This window comes from Dunckerocampus dactyliophorus, chromosome 6 (genome assembly GCF_027744805.1).
Source record: "Dunckerocampus dactyliophorus isolate RoL2022-P2 chromosome 6, RoL_Ddac_1.1, whole genome shotgun sequence".
Taxonomy (NCBI): domain Eukaryota; kingdom Metazoa; phylum Chordata; class Actinopteri; order Syngnathiformes; family Syngnathidae; genus Dunckerocampus; species Dunckerocampus dactyliophorus.
Genome location: NC_072824.1, coordinates 13,112,542 through 13,132,432, shown reverse-complemented (window position 1 = coordinate 13,132,432; position 19,891 = coordinate 13,112,542). Strand labels below are relative to the sequence as shown.

The 19,891-nt window shown below is 41.1% G+C and overlaps 1 protein-coding gene across 2 annotated transcripts in view; it reads left to right on the top strand.

Moving 5' to 3' along the window:
- The first annotated feature begins 2,985 nt into the window (after positions 1 to 2,985).
- usp43a (ubiquitin specific peptidase 43a) overlaps positions 2,986 to 19,891 on the top strand; it is a 125,636-nt gene continuing 108,730 nt past the window's right edge. For both annotated transcript variants that reach the window (XM_054779837.1, XM_054779836.1), the window contains exon 1: positions 2,986 to 3,853. In XM_054779837.1, the coding sequence (XP_054635812.1) occupies positions 3,242 to 3,853 (612 nt within the window). In that variant the 5' untranslated portion in view covers positions 2,986 to 3,241. The remainder of the gene's footprint in view (positions 3,854 to 19,891) is intronic.

The following is a 19,891-nucleotide window of genomic DNA, read 5'->3' as shown; positions in this document are numbered from 1 at the left end:
ATGACATACAGTCAAACCTGTCTTAGCGGCCACCTTTATAGAACGGCCACCTGCCTATAGCAGCCACTGAAAAATCCCCCGCAGCAAATTTACATGTTATAGACCCTGTGTATAGCAGTCACCTGTCTAACGCGGCCAGCGGCCACCCATTTTGTCTCCCTTGGTCAATATCTGACTGCATATAGCGGCCAAATTACCAACTCAAGTAGAAGCTTCATGCATGAAAAAGTTTCGTTTTTCAATCAATGAAGCCGTCGTGTGTAGACTTTAATTACTGAGTCCTAGCTCAGTCACAATCATTCACAAGATCCACACAAACTGTCAGTTGTTCCACATAAAAAAGCCGTCTTCTTTTGAGCTTGCTATTTCCTGGTCAAACATGTAACTTTAAGAGCATTTGCACCAAAACATTACCGTAAAGTAGGCTGGGAACAGGACGTGCTCCCAGTGACGCTACAATAAAAAAAAACATACGCTAGCATGCATGCAGCAGCGGGAGCAAAACTGAGTTCGGTTGTACTTAATTGAAGTATTTTAGAATGTACTCACATTATTTTTGATCAATCCTCATCCACAAATCCATCAAAGTCCTCATCTTCTGTATTCGACACACAAACAAAGCCGTCTTCTTTTCCGTTCGCTACTAGTCTGTTAACTTGTCAGTCTTATTCAGCTCCGAAGCAAAGAAGGAAACTTCTCCTGTTTCTTCTGCCAACTTTATTTATTGAACGCGGCCACCAGACAGCAGCTCAGAACACACACACATCTCTCAGCATCGTCTCTCCTTCCTGCTTGCCCACAAGGCAAAGGTTAAACAAGCCCCACTACATAGCTGTCCCGGCAATGCCTGTAACAAGTGACACCGTTTATTTCCAGGTGTGAGACAATGTGCACAATGTGTGTCAATACTGTAATGCCACTTGTTGTGGGGAAGGAGAGACTCATGTCGCCGATGCACTTTAATTGCTTTATTAACAGTGGAGAACACTGCAGGACTTTACATCCACGCCAACATAAACACACTTCCCAACTCTCTCGAAACTCACAGCTAGCACTGAGCCTAGCTCTCCTGCTTGGGACGCCCACCGTCACTTCCCGTCACTTCCTGATGAACTAAAGCTGTAATGACACTCTGCCGTATAAAAAGTAAAATATTAAAAACAAGCGTAAGACATTACTAGCACAGCTTTGTTCTGTGGGTCGTGGATAATAACAAGCCTAGTAGTGCTGTACAACTTTTATCCGCAGTCCCACAGTGCCCTCTACTGGTCAACATTATTTTTTTTCCCCTTTTTTTGTCTTTTTTTTTCCTCTACTAGTCAACATTCAAACTGGACGCCAACCTGTCTATAGAGGCCACCTGTCTATAGCGGCCACTAGAGGGAGACTGCAAAAGTTTGACTGTATTTGATTAACTGCATTGGTAATAGAGGGGGACCGCAGTTTTGATTTTTAATTTGTTCCAGAGGGTCACATAAAAACTGAAACATGAAAACCCAGGCATTTTTTTCCCATTGGAAATAATGTAAACCCTAATAATCCATTCCAGACACCCAAAAATATGAAAAAAAAAACAATTTACATAGAAGAATTATAGTTTTAGATTCAGAAAACAATGTGAAATAATTCTAAATCCTGGTGAGATCAAATTCAATAGTGTTTCTCAGCTTCTTTATCAAATTGCTGGCACTTTCTTTGGCCCCATGGTGGTTTATTTATAAAAAAAAATATACATGGACAGTGAGTCAGCAATGGGGGGTTTTGTTGGGAAGTTTATTTCCCAGAAGGATACAGTACAGAGCAAAGTTTATTTTGTTGCATGCAGTATTGTACAAAAACCGAGACAGTGTACAAAAACCAACAATTTTCAATGAAAACTGCGGTGTACAAAAAAAAAACAAGGTTTGACTGTATTTTATTGAGCATTAAGGCCATTTTTTACTTCCATACTTACATTTCAATTTCCAGTTGTCTTACACTTACATCATGCATGACGGTGCTTCAAATTTCGTGTTTTTGTGGCTTTAAAGGTGTAATTTTCCTGAAAATTGGGGTTAAAACTAAAATGACCTTGGGAGTATTTCACTTCTGAAGTTCCATTATAAACTAAGAAAGCTCCAAGTCCAAGTCCATTCAACGCTTATCACGTGTTTCTTAACAATAGTGGAATAAGAGTATTAGGGAAATTATGGATATATTGTCTCTGACTATCTTTTCCAATAAACCAGCATATCTGGCACACTAAATTCAATCTTCAGCTGCGGTGAGCTGTGAAATTAAGCCTCAAATGATTAGAATTGGAGTTTAATGCAGCAGATGCTGGCTCCCCGTCGACAACCACAACTGCACAAAAAAAAGTCAATTTATGTGCAGGAGCAGCCTTAATTTGACTGAAGACAGTTTCTGAGCTATTTATAGTACAGTTGTGTGTTTTAGGCAAGGTGTTTCAGACTGACAACAGTCATATCTGTCAATAATTGCATTTGAAAATAAGGGACATGTTTAGGAAAATAAGAAAAATTACAAGTCTTTCCATCATATTTTGACTGAGTGACACTAACACTCTGAGTCGCTGACAGTTAGGGTTTGTATGAAATAAGCTCAGCTTCTTCCTACTGCTTTTCGAACGTCCTGACTTATGCAAGTGTAAACACGTGAGTCAACCATGTTCTCCATAAAGTAAGCCATTACCATTTATGAGTGGGGCCATTTTAGTACCTTTACATTTTTAGGGTAAAAAGTGTTAGAATATTTTTGTACAGATGCGTATGTGTCTAGGTTTGGTTATCTTGTTTAGCTACATGAGAGGGACAACAAATCTTAAAATCAAAACTGAGCATTACTATCTTTGTAAAGACAGAATGGGTGTATTAGATCTCATAGGCAGGTGTACCTAATGAAGAGGCCGGTGTGTTTCCGTTCCCTGCTGGGTGTGAGGGGCGGGCGGTGGGTATTGTTCATCGTGGTGTATCAGGGCGGGAGGAATCAGCGGTGACGGAGGGGTAGTGGGTAGCATGGAGGATGAGGAGCCGTTGAAGCTAGCACATATTCCAATATAATAGCAGCCAGAGGCGACCCAAATGCCTACACGGTATCTCGGTGCCACTTTGGCGGCGGCGGTGTTTACAGGGAGGCAGGAGGAGGAGGAGGAAGAGGAGGAGCAGGAGGAAGACTAGACAGTGTGGCAGACAGGTGCGCCTCCTCAGTCCGAGTGTTCCTCCCCCTGTCAGGTGCAGCAGACATGGATCCCCGCAACAAGGACAAGACGCGAAATCCCATGAAAGCCAAAACAAACAAGCGGAAAGAAAAGCACAGAAGCGGTGTGTTCACCAGGAGGAAGTCGCTTCGGTCTTTGAGTCATTTCATGGGCAGGATTCTTAAAACTTTGAGCACTTTAGCGCACTTCGGCGAGGGACGACCGCCGGAGTCCAAGGAGAAGGAGGACGACGACGGCGGCTTCGGTCGGAGCGACAACGGCGGGTTCACAGACGACACCCTGGTGGGTCTCCCGAAGGTCGGCGCCGTGAAGAAGAGCGCCACTGTGTCCTCTCATGGTTCAGTCAAGGAACGGCTGTCGTGGTGCTACGGCGACAAGACCCCCGGCGCGCTGGGGCTGAAGAACCACGGCAACACCTGCTTCATGAACGCCGTGGTGCAGTGCCTCAGTAACACTGACCTGCTGGCTGAGTACCTCGGACTGGAGCAATACAAGCCGGACTTGTGCCACCGGAGGGTGAGCGTCCAGGTGAGAGGAGACGAGACCTCTAGGGGAGAGGTGACCGACCAGCTGGCGTCGCTGGTTCGAGCCCTGTGGACACTGGAATACACGCCGCAGCTCTCTGTGGACTTTAAGGTAATATTTGTCACAAGGGTGCTTACATGTGTTACATTGCGGTCGTTTTAAATTGTTCCCCCTGGTGTTTGTGACAATGTATTATAGCACGGAGATCTAGTTTATAGTTGGCTCAATTTTTGTATGCTGTGTTGGTAGTAGTTGCGAGGCTCTACAGGTGAGTTGAGGTCCAGAAATGGGCGTGACCAAAGCAGAACGTAACCAACCCTCCCCAAGACTTAATGCTGCATTCCAAGAACCTGGGAAGTTTCAAGATCTATGTCTGTGAGTTTGAAACCGTGTTTCAATTTGCACACGTCCATACTTACACTGAGCCTTTTGAGTGCATAAGTACGGTGGCTGTTATAGCCAAAAGTGCAGTGACACCCAGACACTCCAAACACCATAAAATAAATACAATGGGAAAAAGCTGCTAATTAAAGCTACGGCAGTCAAATGAGACTACTGTACGACCAAAAATAAATGCAAAAAATGCTGCAAATGCCAAAATCACACAATCCCCCAAAAATAACTGCATGAGAGAAATGCTGCGTGTTTATGTAACAAAACAGAATTTTCACTAGGTTGCCAGGGGAACTAAACATTAGCTATGTATATTGGTTGCCCTATAACAGGGGTGTCTAACCTTCAGGACTATTAGATCTACTTTGACAAAAAGAAATTAGAGGTGAGCTATTTGTGTTTTATTTATATAACAATTTCCCAAGTTTCTGGAATGCAGCAGCCATGAACACAAAAACTAAATTTTTACATTCTATACAGTATTGTCACTGCAAGAAGTTATTTCAGTAAAATGTCATCACACAACAATGCCAGCACCCACAAAGACACACTCGGGGTGCGTTCACACTTGTAAATTTTTCATTCAGTGGAAACAGACTATAGTCTGCTTCAGTGTGAGCATAGTCCAGGACCAAACAGGTGGACCGAGACTGCCTGACAAATGGGTCTTGGTCTGCCTGCAAACAGACTCTAGTCCTGAGTGAGGCAAATGTGAACGGATCACAGCATCAGCTAAGAAGTCACCAAATGCGAACATAACCAGATGATGCACAGCAACACTGGGCAGAAAGCAGACTTAAAAGTAATCAAAAAATAAGACTTAAATGTAAGCCCAGATGTGTTAAGTAGTTAAACCTTCCGTCTGTTGCTCATTACAGTTCTCGGTGAAACCTTTTTGACATCTTCATGCAATTTATATCCTTTTTGTTACATCTATGCTGGTAAAATGTCAGCGAGTTAAAAAAAAACAACAAAAAAACTTCCATAGAAAGAAAGCCTTACAAGTGTATGTGACCTGGAAGATGTCATGTAGTTTGGGGTCAATGTATACGTCACATACGCCGTCCAGTCAAGGAGCGTCTTATGCATATATTTGGTCCACTGACAAAAATACAAATGTGAAATCAAACCAGACCGCTCTAAAGAGATCAAGTATGTTTTTTCAATTTTCAGAGTACAGGACTACAATGCACTTTCAAAGACTACACAGTAGCAGCTATTTTCAGTGTTTTATCTCTTTACTAGTTCCAAATGATAGTACCAATTTAAACAACATTTTCTGTGAAACTGGTAGCTGTGTGGCTATATCCCCTCTGCATTAAGTTATTCCGCACATTGTAAAGGAAAAGTTTTTTAGGCCACTCCTAAACTGAAAAGAATGTGGAAACGCTACTCTCCTTAACAGTGAGGAGTTGAGTTATAATTTCCCATCAGACTGCAATATCCATCCATTTTCTATACCGCTTGTCCTCCCTAGGGCCGTGGGGATTCTGGAGCCTATCCCAGCCTTATTCGGGCGAGAGGCGGGGTACACTCTGGACTGGTAGACTGCAATATGTGTGTTATTGTTTATTTGTCTAGAATACTGGGTACACTTATTGGATTTCATTATTTGGTAACTTAATTGGAGGCTCTAAATTGTCTGTAGGTGTGAATGTGAGTAGAAATGGTCTGTATGTTCTCTGCGATTGGGTGGCGACCAGTCCCTTGCCTCTTTTCCGAAGTCAGCTGGGATAGGCTCCAGCATGCCCGTGACCCTAGTGAGAACAAGCGGTATAGAAAATGTAAGGATGGATTATTTTGTAACTTTCTCGGGCAGTCGACCATATGTGCAAAGCAAGCTCCACTTGTCAGTAGTGTTGACATCAAGTGATTAATTGGCCATTTTGTGTGCACACTGACAAACAAAGCCCAGTCAAATAGAAACACTGAGCACTTAAGCAAGTTAACAGCGGGGTCAAAATCTTAATTTGAACTTGTCAAGTGAAAAAATGACCTATGTGTGGTACTGTCAGGATATTTAATTAAACTCTTTTATGTAGGTGGGGGAATGAGGCTGTATACGTTGACAACAGGGAAGGACATCATTAGGGACGCGCAGCACAGGATCCCTGCAGGTTACTTCCACCATGCATAGAGAATAAGCTGGTCATTATCTTAAAATATATACACTCTCCTAAAACTCCCCAGTTAGCCCCTAGTAGCCCAAAAATGTCTTTACCTAAGCAAAACGGCATAATTGGCTGTGACGTGACACATATCTTTGTGTTTACCAGCACTTCAGGGATGTGCTTTGAAAACAAATACTTGCAAGCTATGTAAAGTTTGCTGTCGGTTGTAATTCTCAAAGGTCAAACTTGCTGTGTCTCATTTCCTCGCACCAAAGTGCATAGGTTGTATTTCAGTCATATGATGTTTTATGATCATGTGTTGAACTAGTGGGAGTTTGCGTTACTCGCAGTTACTAATTACACCAAGGTTTATGTTTCGTTTCGGCCTGACTCGCCTGTGCAACTAACCGGCATCCTGAGGTGGTTTGTCTACATTCCTTGGCAGTCATGTAGAGGGAGAGGACAAGACTTACTCCACACAGGGCCTACAGGCTGCTCTCCCCCTGGGCTTCTTGAATGGCACTAAACCAGTCATACTAGCTGCTCTAGCTGTCTTCAATTCTTCATTTTATCGTAACCATGAAACGTAACACGAGGACAGCAATTTCTTCAGAAGTCACTTTGTAGTTCAAACTACCATCACATGGATCTTGGTTCAAAACATCAAAGTATTAATTGGGCATGTGTGTGTTACTTTTTCTTTAGCTTTGTTCTGCTCTTACCGGTAATCAAAAAAGATGGGCCACCGTCAAGGATGACATTACACACAGCATATGACACAAACCTCAGGTAAGGGTGTTCCGATCCGATATTGATATCGGCCTGATATCCATCCATCCACTTTCTATGCCGCTTACTAGGGTCACTAGGGTCGCGGGGGTATGCTGGAGCCTATCCCAGCGGACTTTGGGTGAGAGGTTGGGTATACGCTAGACTGGTTGCCAGCCGATTGCAGGGCACATATAGACAACCATTCATACTCACATTCGTACCTATGGGCAATTTAGAGTCTCTAATTATCCTAATATTATTGGGTCGCTATCAGCACAAAAAAAACCCAGTATCATCAGCCTGCATCTAAAATCTCCGATATTATTATACAAGCAGTTGATTCCAGATTCCGCCCTAGCATGTTATTGCAACAACAGTGTGTGCTAATGTGTTTAAGGAAGGAGTAGGAGTGATGTCGGCTGTGTGTATTTTTTGTTAGTCCAAAAAATACATTGCAGCTGAGGACAACACTTTTCATGCACAAGATTCCCCTGGTGGCACAGAACCGGGGAATTTTAATACCACCAAACTTTTGCATTTGATGCAGCGTTACACGGGAAACACCCACGGGATGACAAGAAGTCATTAGCTATGTCAGAAAAGATGACAAGCCCCCGTCGGTGGTGAGTAAAGTCGAGTTTAAACGCTTCATTGAGCACTTTCAATCTGGCTATATTACGCCTAGCCGCCGCTACGTTATTGATAAAACTATCCCAGATGCTTAAAGAAGTAAATGGGTCCGTTGTTCTCATACCTACTGTTGCTGATTATTGTTCTCTGTTTGAGTAATATGATTTGATCAAGCCTAACATTTCAAACTACAAAATAAGTAATAAAAATGTGTATGATTCATGCTGATATCGGATTGATATCGTTACTGATATTCAAGGCTGCAATATCGGTATTGGATCTGAAGTGAAGTTGTATTGGGACACCCCTAAACCTCAGCATACCCCACCAGACTTCAGTTTAGCCAACATCAGTTACTGTTGCCTTTTCTCTGAAGGCTCAGCCCAAGGCACCATCACTTGTTTTGTTTTTATGTTTTACAGTCGTCAATCTTTTTTACACTTCTAGGGCAAGTAAAAATGTAAAAAAAAAATCTGTGACGGAATCACTTTTACTTTACACCTTTGTCACTTGTCATTTAAGTTAAGACTAATACCAACAGCAGTTAATTTATTCCCCTTATGGTTTTTATGATAGTGACAGTTACATTGTTTTTGTTTCCATCATTTTCTTTGAGAGAAATTATTTCCAAATACTGTACTAGTAAATCAGAAGTTGACCAACATCGACCAAGGGATCACCTTTTTAGGTTCCACCGTATAATGAAAAGCATGTTTCTAAGCCTGTCACCTTGGTGGGCCTCATTTAAGCGGGTAGGACAAAAAAGATGGTTAACATCAGTCAGTTCTATTACTTCCTGCTCGTAATGCCCTGAATGGGGCACCCACTCGATCCTCTCATTACCACTGGCTGTAGTAAAAGGATGACCAAGGATGAGGAAGATTTCCCACATGGAATTTTTGCCTTTATTAGAAAGATAATGAGATGATTTAAGCTTAACAGTGTGCGGCATGAGTCGCGTCTTGCCCCGGACCGAGATGCATAGTTTGGCTGGATCACTAGACCCATTAGGCCTCTCTTCTGCATAGCAAAGAAAACATGTCCTTCATTTCCCCTTTCTCGCTTGGCCTCGCCCGATTGCATGGACACAGTGATTTGTGTGTGTCTGCTCACACGCTGGTTAAAGCTGGAGGGAGCGTTACTGGAGCAAGTGCATCCAGCGTAGAAGACGAAGAAGAGGAGGAGGAAGAGGCCACCCCGCTGAGACGTCTCCAGTGGTGTGTACTAAGAGCCAAGGAGGATGGGAGGACGAGGGGGGCTGGCATTGCTTGTAAATAAAACCACGGCCCTCCCTGTCCTGTCTCCCAGGGAAAAGGACAGGCATCCGTGAAAGCTGCTTGTAGTGCAAAATCCTTTCTAAATCCTTAAGCGCAAAAGTAGTTTTTCGCAAACTGCTTTTTGTTGTACTTTACCCAATCATGCTATTTTTATCTGTCAAACCTTACAAATTGGTCTATTTTGTGTCCTTTTCGGCATGATAGTCATAAAGGAAAAAATAGTTCACATCAATATCTTCTAATGCCCCTACCTACTGTACCTACTTGGCTCAACTCTACTACTTTAGAACTATTGTATTACTTTTAGTACTTTTAGTTGCTGAAGCACATGTATCATGGCTGCATCGTTGTAACATTTGAGAATACCAATGACCAAAATAAACACACATGCTTAAAGGCCTCAGCTCTGGACACTGCAGTATGAACTCCACAGTCTACACTGAGCTGCAACAATCTGTTTTCTTGCTGCTCTCTGTCATATATTGGATAAAATCTGTCTCCTTCCCGTAGTTACACCACACAAACAGGTCTTTCTTTTTTGTTTTTTGGATCCTGATAACAACAACTATGGAAAAACTAGCTCACTTGATTATACTCCACTGTCTCCACTTTGCTGCAACGGGCCGTTTTCTTTGTGTGCTTTATGTAACCGGCCTGCTTCACACTAGCCGTTCCGGGACTTAAACACAGGACCTGCGTCATGGGAGACGACATTGCTGACCACACGGCCAAAAGCCCGCACTGTCGACCGCGTGTTCAGCGCAGCTCTCAAGGCAGAGGGAGTGAGGTTTTACCAACGTACACTTGCGCGGCCTCACAGGCTGGCATCCGTTACATTTTCTGGTTGGCATGAGAGTGGTGCAGTCTTAATATTTACACGAAAAAAAAATCAAATCTAGATCTTGCAATGCCTGTTTTACACCACTTGGCTCGACTATTTTCCATATTGAAGCTTTTCCATTGGCCAAAGCAGGTACCTGGACAGCCAGCACGCCAAGTGAGTCTCTGTCCTACTGCACCATTTAACGATTCCGTCTGAAAAACGAAGGCGTAAGTTTTTTTTTTTTTTTTTTTTTTTTTTTTTTTAGGATTTATTTGTTTTGTACAGACATACCTAGATGGTGATGGGCAGTGGTCGCCGTTACAAACTTAAGACATGTACAAAATTTCCAACGGCCGGCTTTGGATGGCGATCAGTGGTTCTCATGTGTTACTTCTGTTCATTTCAGTTTTCATGGAAATCTTACCGCTTTTTAAAAATCTTTTATCTGTTGGACAGACAGACAGGTCGTCTTCCTCAACACTATACAACATTATAGATATCTAATGTGTCTTATTTATTATATATTGTGTACAACTAAGACAGTAACAACATCAAATTAACAGCACAAAATGAATACAGACCTACCATCCACCAGTACGAGCCTGGAGTTTGTTTTTTAGAGAGAAGATTATTACATCGCTGTTTGATGTGTGTGGTCAAAGCCAGAAAGACTGTGCTAGCATGAATTAACTTGAGGTTGTGCACCAACAAATACAGTATGCACATTAGCACTTAACATCAAAACTTACCTTTATGCATTCTCACATAGTATCCGCATTTGAGACCAAATATGAGGTGAAAGAAAATGGTAAAAATACAGTATCCGCAATACTGTATTACAATACAATACAATACTGTAATACAATCCGCAATCCGCAAAATACAGTCTGTCTGTCTGCAGCGTGGGAGAAAGTTAGCACAGGCACAATGGTGCGTTCAAGGACTATGAAATTTGTATTTTTTAAATAACGGCCCATATTTCCAAAATTGATTGGCGTTTACATCAGATTCGATGTAGTTACTTACAAGTGTATTTTTTGTTTTGTTTTTATCATTGCACCTGAAAGTTTCCCGCCCAGTGGTTGGGGACCCCTGGCTCATGATACTCAGCAAGTTCCTTGAAGACACCTCGAAGTGTCATAACACTCCCAAATAATAGTACAGTGTTCCAAGAAAATAGCAATCCAAATATAAAATTAGCGATGTGGACCGTCCAGGAGCTACGACTGTTGTGATGACGCGATGGGCGGTGCTTAGTCTTTTATAAGATGCATGTTGACATTTTAATTTTAATCATATTTACCATAATTTCTGGGCGATAGCAAAGTTTTCGCCACATCTAATTGATTGTTGTGGTGCGCCACTACAAAATAAAAACCTTAAAAATTAGTTTTTTTTAAATTAAAACTCAAAAACAATTTTAATAAATATATATTTTGAATGTGTATGTATATACGCATTTATTGACCATAATTAGTTTGAACAAGATTTAAAATATCCTAAAAAGTTTCACTGCACTTTATTTTGATAAGCATGCACCAGAATTGCCTGTCTGCCTGCTGGCACTTGATCAGTGACAAGATATGCGACACATCTTGTGTTGACTTCGACTTTGTTTCTTATTATTGGGAGAATGAACAATAGCCCATAAAATGTGTAGTCAATTGATGACACCTTGTCACATGCCAAGCCTATCTATGCCAACGTGTGTGATCGCTCACGTTTCAATCTCATTCCACTTTCTGGCATTTTTTTTTACATGCCTGGCTGGCGGCATCTAGCTAGCTCGGAGTAACAAGTGGCTACGTTCGTGGGATACATCAATCATCGATTATCATCACAACTTAATTTTTTTAAAGTGTCACGTAACATAGTTGCTCTATTGTTATCATTACAATACTTGTCTCCAAAACACGAGTTGTGTGTCGAGGTTGTGCACCTGAAACACGTAGTGTGTACTGTTTTAGACAGTGACGCTATCACAGGGGTCTCCAACAGGTAAAACGTAAGGTAGCATTAGCTCACTAGCTGATGTTGAGTAGTTCACCAAAGAATGTTTGCTTCACGTCTTCGTATTTTTCTAAGTGTTCTATTCAAACATGACACCTGTATTTAATAACAAAAGAGCGCACTGAGTGGAGATGTGCTTTGTGAATAAAGTGCCATTTAAATGTTGGCAGTGCTCTCATCAACTTTGCCATTAAGTTAACAGTTTTGCAATGTTCTCGGTTCACGTTCAGCTAGTTGTTGAAAAAGTTAAGTTAAATTAATAATAAATAAGTCATTAAAAAAAATTGCTATTTGTCATAAAAAAAAAAAAAACTGCAGACGCAGCGGTGGCAGTCTGCCCTCCCATGCAGCCCACCACCACAGCTTCAAAACATCCTAGGGGAAACCCTGTGTAGAGCGCGCCGGTATATAAGCTGCATCCACTAAACTTAACAAGAAAAAGATTTTTACATATATAGGCCACACCGGTCTATAAGCCGCAGGTGTCCATGTCATAAGATGGGATATTTAGTCCACAGAAAGATGTTACATCAAAATATTTGTATAACTTTTGATTAAACTGTCAATCGATTAAAATATTTCATCACGATTAATTGCATGTTGTCCATAGTTAACGTGGAATTAATTGCAGATAGAAAGAAATAAAGATTTTATAATAAGTGTACCTTTTTAAAAATCATTTGAAAGTTTTTAATACACCTATCAAAATGAGGCTGGATAACATTTTTTCTTTATGCAAATTTTGGTTTATTAAACATTGTTTTTTTAAACAGCTCAACACAAAATGGACCTCACTGTATAAAGAAACAAACACAATGTACCACAACATCACTTCCAAACAGTTTTTTACAGAGACATGCACACACACAAACCCTCTTTTACACACAACTTGAACGACGTAGAAGTATGACACCGTGGTCTTTCAACATGGAACTTTTATTCTGTCATCTTTGACAAACACTGCAGTTCAAGCACAATTGCTAATAAATTGCGAATAAATAGTAACAACGCTAATAAATTCCCTCGCGAGCCTTTGCTGCCACCTCATTGAGCGTTGTGTGTACTTGCTGGCTTCCGCCTTTGTCACGTTGACACAAGCCCCCAAATAGCTGTCTTCATCTATGCCTGCCGGTAACTATCAGCTCATAACCCAAACTTTAGCTCGCAGTTCAAAGCAAAAAATCAGCCGAGAGACAGCTTGAGTTTAAAAAAACACTCGTTAGTTACACTGTATAAATGACAATTTAAAAAATAACTGCAGCGCTACAGTACCTTTTGTCTCCTCTCTGCCGTTTGAGACCTGACGTCCTCCAGTGACAATTCAACTCACAGTGACTGTTTACACAAATAACTTGTCGAGAGCGCTATCTGCCAAGGCTTTGAAGCTAAACTTAACCTTCAAAATACCCTTTTCTTTGTCCATTTCTGCTCAATATTTGTCCGGCTTGTGGCTCCCATCAACTGCCACACCGCCGCATTTCCTCAAACTACGGTGCAGGCCGAGGGTCAAACAGAAGTGTGCACATTAATGGTGCGTCAAAAAAAGAGCGGCGTTAAAAGGAATTTTCGTTAACTCATTATTAACGCATTAACTTAGCCCTAGATGAAGTAAATGCTTTTTTCCAAACAGTGCCGAACACTGCGTGCAACATAGCTAGTTAAACAGTAGCCTACCAGAAATGTCCATTGCCGTCTTCATCCTTTTCCTGGGAACTAAAACCCCTTATGTTGTCTTCTTCAGCATCAAAATTGAACAACCTCATAATTCCTTCGTCACACACTTTGCCAATCTCCGTCGCTCTCTCTTTCGTTGTCGCTCTTGGTGTCACTTTCGTCTTGAGGCAAATTAGCCCTTTGGCTTGAACTGTCCTCTTCATTATGCCGTAGTCCAGCCATTCAAAACCCGTTGGTGATAGTGGATTTTTTGACACACTATAAAGAAAAACACATTATAGACCTTGCACTCCTACCTCCACTCGATGTCCCCCAGCGTCACTCGTAGCTCAACACGCTGTCCACACAGAAGCTGTAATAATTCTACACTTGATCAAACTTACTTAAGATTTGTCATATTAAAACACAGTCGCTGCATAAGACTTCAGAATGTGATATTAGCATCCACTTCACTTGTCCAATTCACTACATCCTGAAACTGCACTCTCAGTTTTGTTGTTTGCCAGTATGTCTATATCTGACTCTTGCGTTCGATGTGGCGTGGTTTTTCACTCAGTACTTCAAAAGCAAAAACAAGAGATGTGAATGCAACTTAGTTTTCGCCAGTCAGCGAGTTAGTTTTGTGAAAGTGATGCGTTTGTGCTGTCAGCAACATAATACAGTGTGCAAATAATTACCACATATCTCCAAATGTAGCCAGGTCATATGTCTCAGTAAATGTCCGCACTGGTTCGCAAAAAAGGCTATTAACAAAGGCTATAACAAGCACCTCTGCGCCTTCCTACTACAGTACTGAGGCTAATGAACAGGCTGGCCAACATAACTCACAATAAATAGACAAAAACTATTTAAACAAATGTTGAAAGCATCTACTGTTAAGCTTGCCTAGCCCGAGGCAGCTCGAGGCACTGACCTACAGTATTTCACATCTAGCCATTTTGACATAGTAAAACAATAAATAGTAAGACAGATAGGTTGTTACTGGACTCCTCTTCCATTCCTCCATGATGACATCACTGGTGGAGCTGGTGGATGTTAGACACCTTGCATGACTCTACATTTCTCAGACTTTTGTACCGATACTTTACTTTTGATTTCTACACTGTCCACAATGTTTTGGCTGCCAACCAGGTGGACCAACATTAATTGTGCTTTTTGGCTGGTTGCTGCCATGTAGTGAATAATCGCTGAGTTGCACGTGACGTAAGATCCGGTGGCAGTCCTCACCGGCTCAAACACTAACGAGCACATTGCTAGCTAGACGTCAAGTGAAGTCAGAGTGAAAATAGGTCACACATACGCTGTTCTTGCACGTGGAAATCGTTCAAATGGGGATTTTGGAAAAAGTTATTACTAAGAATTCATCATAAAGGAAAAAAAATTAAAGTAACAACAAAACGCAGAGAAACGTGCCTGCTGAACCTGTCTCCCCTCTCGAGTGGATCCGCATCTGAACACGTTAGAGTTTTGCTACAACAACAACAAGCAAAATTCTTACTCAAACTATATTCAAATGTTGTTGGAACTCCAAAATGCTCATGAAAAAGAGAAATGCAGAAAGAATTGCCTACAACAGAAAACTATAGATATGTCATTTCTTCGTACCGTTTCATCTAAATGCTCCAACTGTGTAAGTGCCCAATTATTCAGTAAATATACTGTATATTGGAACACAATAAATATACCGCCGATATTACAAAGCCTGGTCTTTAAGGTTACACCCACAATGATCTCGTTAACACAAGACTGCGAGAACACACACTTTCACCTATTTAAAAAAAAAATTCTAGAAATAAACCGTTTTTCTGGCAGAGCCATACAACCTTGCGTTGGTCATACAATTAATTATCATACGCTACACCCCCATGGTAAAACAGCGCAGCAAAACGATGAATGACACATACGTGAAGGTATTCACGCAGACTGACTTGGTGTAAGAACACAGACACATTAGAAGCATTATTTTCATCTGCTACATTCATTATGTCTGACACGGAAGAAGCTGTTTGATCGCCTTGTTTTCAACTGTTTCATGTCCTTATGCCAGACACCATGCACACTCGCACAATTGGAGCAAATCATTTAAATGGCATGCACAGTTATTAAAAAAATAATCTGCCAACCATTATACAAAGATACTAAGTGTGTATGTGGCAGTATTAAATGTTTGCCCCCCTTCTGAACACTGGAAGTGGCGCAGACTGCCTCTAGGTCAAAAATTACTACGCATCATAATCACATTGGTGGTATAACGATTGACAAATTTCTGAGCCACCCAGAGTTTAAAGTACCTAGTAAGTGTTTTTTTTTCTAATTCACTCTCCTAATTATGTTGTGAAAGTGTTTGCCCCCTCCCTGATTTCTCAAATTTTTTGCATGTTTGTCTCACCTAAATATTTTAGATCATCAAACAAATTTACATATTAGTCAATGACAACACAACTCAACATAAAATGCAGTTTTTAAATCAAACTTTTTATTATTAAGGGAGAAAAAAAGTCCAAACCTACATGGCCCTCAATTCATCTCAGTTAAGTTATGTTTTATCAGTCTGGAAAAGGTTATAAAGCCGTTTTCAAGCTTTGGGACTCCAGCCAACCACAGTGAGAGCCATGATCCACAAACGGCGAAAACATGAAACAGTGGTGAACCTTCCCAGGAGTAGCCGGCCAACCAAAATGACCCCAAGAGCGCAGCGACGACTGACCCAAGAGGTCACAAAAGAGCCCACAACAACATTCAAAGAACTGCAGGCCTCTCTCACCTCTGTTAAGGTCAGTGTTCATGACTCTACCATAAGAAAGACACTGGGCAAAAAAAGCCTGCATGGCAGTTTCATTCATTTCAAAAAACACTGCTAAACAAAAACAACATTGACTTGTCTCAATTTTGCCAGAAAACATCTTGATGATCCCCAAGACCTTTGGGAAAATACTCTGTGGTATGATGAGACAGAAGTGGAATTTTTTGGAAGGTGTGTGTCCCAATACATCTGGCGTAAAAGTAACACTGCATTTCAGAAAAAGAACATCACACCAGGAGTAAAATATTGTTGTGATAGTTTAAAGGTCTGGGGCTGTTTTGCTGCTTCAGGACCTGAAAGACTTGCTGTGATAAAAGGAACCATGAATTCTGCTGTCTACTAAAAATCCTGAAGGAGAATGTCCAACCATCTGTTTGTGACCTCAAGCTGAAACCAACTTGGGTTCTGCAGCAGGACAATGATCCAAAACACATCAGCAAGTCCACCTCTGAATGGCTGGAAAAAAAACAAAATGAAGACTTTGGAGTGGCCTAGTCAAAGTCCTGACCTGAATCCTATTGAGATGCTGTGGCATGACCTTAAAAAGGCAGTTCATGCTGGAAAACCCTCCAATGTGGTTGAATTACAACAATTGTGCAAAGACAAGTGGGCCAAAATTCCTCCACTGCGCTGTAAGAGATTCATTGCAAATTATCACAAACTCTTGATTGCAGTTGTTGCTGCTAAGAGTGGCCCAACCAGTTATTCGGTTTAGGGGGGCGATCACTTTTTCACACAAGGCCACGTAGGTTTGGATTTTTTTTCTCCCTTAATAATAAAACGTTTAATTTAAAAACTGCATTTTGTGTTCGGTTGTGTTGTCAACAACTAATATTTAAATTTGTTTGATGATCTGCAAACATGCAAAAAAAACACTTTTTTCACACCAGTGTAAGTCCAGTTGAGCTGTCACAGTATACTTAAAGATGCAAAATGCTGAACTTTTTGTCTTTGCTGATTCACCACACGTTTGGGGCTGATTAAATGTAGAGGTGTCCTTTTATTGGTGGGGTGTTGGCGCACATTAATTTGACTGGACAACACAGCGAGGAGCTTTACACTCGTGGCCTAAAGCTTTTTAATAACACAGGCACTTCTTTTGAGAGTTGTTGAGAGAGGGGCTGCGTATTCTTTCTTTACGCTTGAAGGGCCATGGAGCTGTGAGGCTCGAGGAGCTCAGGAGACGAGCTGAAGCGAGGCGTTTGAAGTGGTCTTCTTTGTTAAGGGGTGCACAGGAGGTGTGTGACAATGGCATAGGGCAACACTGATGGATTGTCTCCTGCTTTCTTTCAAGGACCTCTCACGGGTGAAGATGTTTACATTGTTTGCACACAGAAATCTTAGTGATGGAAACGCGCCACCTGGACTCTGAAGCATGATTGCTTTTTTTTTAATGGGACAGATGGTGCCGGAAGAAATTTGAGCAATACAATTACTCATCTTACACAGCAATTTGTAAAGTCTAAATGCTGTAGGTATGTGAAGGTACACTTACAGGCCACAACATTCGGTATATCCTGTGAGATTCAGTCCAACAGGCATAGCAAATATTCTGTATGAAATTATGAAAATGCTGTGTTGTTTCTGTGACACTGACTACGTTATGGGATGCTTCATAATAATTCTGTTGATTATTTGGGATTGATTGATTGCATGTGATGCATTTGAGGCACATTGTAGTGCACTACTTGATTCGGTCTCAACCACTCTGTGGTCTAAAGAACAACATAATGTCAGCTCTGGTGATTGATCAATTTTGTCTTTGTCATGCGCCGCAGGACATGAATCGGCACTTCCTGTTGTGCACTCTTATTTTGTAGTATGTACTTCCTGCCGGGTGTAAGGCGCAGCCACTTTACCACAGTGGAGCTGTGTGTGCAGCTGTGGTCAATTAGTGATCAGTGGGCCTATTGCACAAAACTAGGATAAGGGATTAAGCTATTTTAAGATTAAGATATCTTGGTTACCCTAGCTCAATTTATCCGTGATTCAGTTGCACAAAAGTGGGATAGTGGAAAGTGGAATATGTTCTGACATAAGTTACCATGGAGATTTAGTCTGTGGAGTTATCCTCCTCCAGACCAGGCTAAGGTCCAGGATCTATTTCATCTCATCCCTTATGTCAATCAGTAGTCACCATAAATGGAAACCAATAATTAATCCACTGCCTATTACACATTGTTACCACATTCAACTACAGCCAGTGTCATTATTTCAACATTTGTCAACATTCATTTCAATCATTGTACATAAAGGGTTTTAGATTATGTTGCAATCATTATATCATTTATTAGATAATTTACACTTACTACTGTATATATAAAATATCCATCCCATATAAATACCAATCCCCATTTACAAGATAAAGAAGTTATACGGTCTGATGGAGTTATATTTCCACAATTTCACTCACATCTGCAGTTAATTTCACCTATAATTTCAATGGATTCATAATTCCAACGCAACTACGTTTTTGGAGTTGTGGATGTATACTACGTTACTCAGAAGCCTTCGTGCACGTGAGGAAACCGGAAGCGAGTAATGATGATATGCTAATAAAGCAAAGGGAGTTTGGGATTTGTGCAACCAATTAAGCCAAGACGCTCTTGCTTTGGGTTGGTTGAGCTCAGTTCAGTCATTTAGCCTAGATTTTTTAATCCTAGTTTTGTGTAGGCCCCTGGTTTGTTGTTGCTGTTATTGCTGTTTCGCTCATCCTTGCTGTCACCAACACGTGTTGTCTCACCTATTGCCATTTCCCTGTACTTACTGGTTTGTGTTTTGTAGAGCCTTTTTCCTCTGTTGCTTTTTGTTTGCTGTTTGCCTGCACAACTGCGAGTACCTGCACCTGCTCGTGCCTAATTATTCCGGGGGTCCAGCATTTGGCAACTCCACACAAGGTCCCAGCAGTCTTATTCAAATTCTACAAATGTAGTCAAATGCCCATCTGTACTTCCAATACTGTCTTTTCTATTTAAGTTTTTTCAAGCTGCTGCGCTGGCCTTGAAAACTGCTGCTGTCAAGAATTCAAAGAGCCAAAGAAGAAATTATATCCAGTGTATTTCATATTCCTTCCATTCAACATGAGTAGCTTACAGTACGCTCGCTTTTGAAGACAATGCGCACACTCTTGAGTTTTCTGTGTGAGAATATTTGCTTGAGCTCTTTGTATTTTTATAACTGTTACATTTACACCAGCGGCCCAGGGGATTGTTTTTTTATTGGCCCCCAGCAGTTTCTAAAAATAGAATTTGACAAGAAAACAAAAAAAATCAACCACACACACACAACTGCAGCAAAAATGGAAAAATCAGCAGTAATTGTACAAGAATAAAGTCAAAATGTGAAGAGGAAAAAAGTTGAAATCAAATGAAGACAAAGTCGTAATTTTATGAGAATAAGGTCATACTATGAGGAAAAAACGTCAGTGGCACAAAGTTGAAATACTTTATTTTTTTAAGGTTGTAATAACTTCTATGAAAAACAAAACAATGGATAAAGTTGTAATTTATGAGATTTAGGAGGTCTGTTTCTGAGAGGGTAAATAATACTGCAATCACTGTGTGAGAGCGAGAAGTGGTGGCTGGACGCACCTGTTAGAGGGAGAGTGGAGATACTGTTTGAAAGAAATGTGAGTAGATATGGTCGTAATGTTTGACT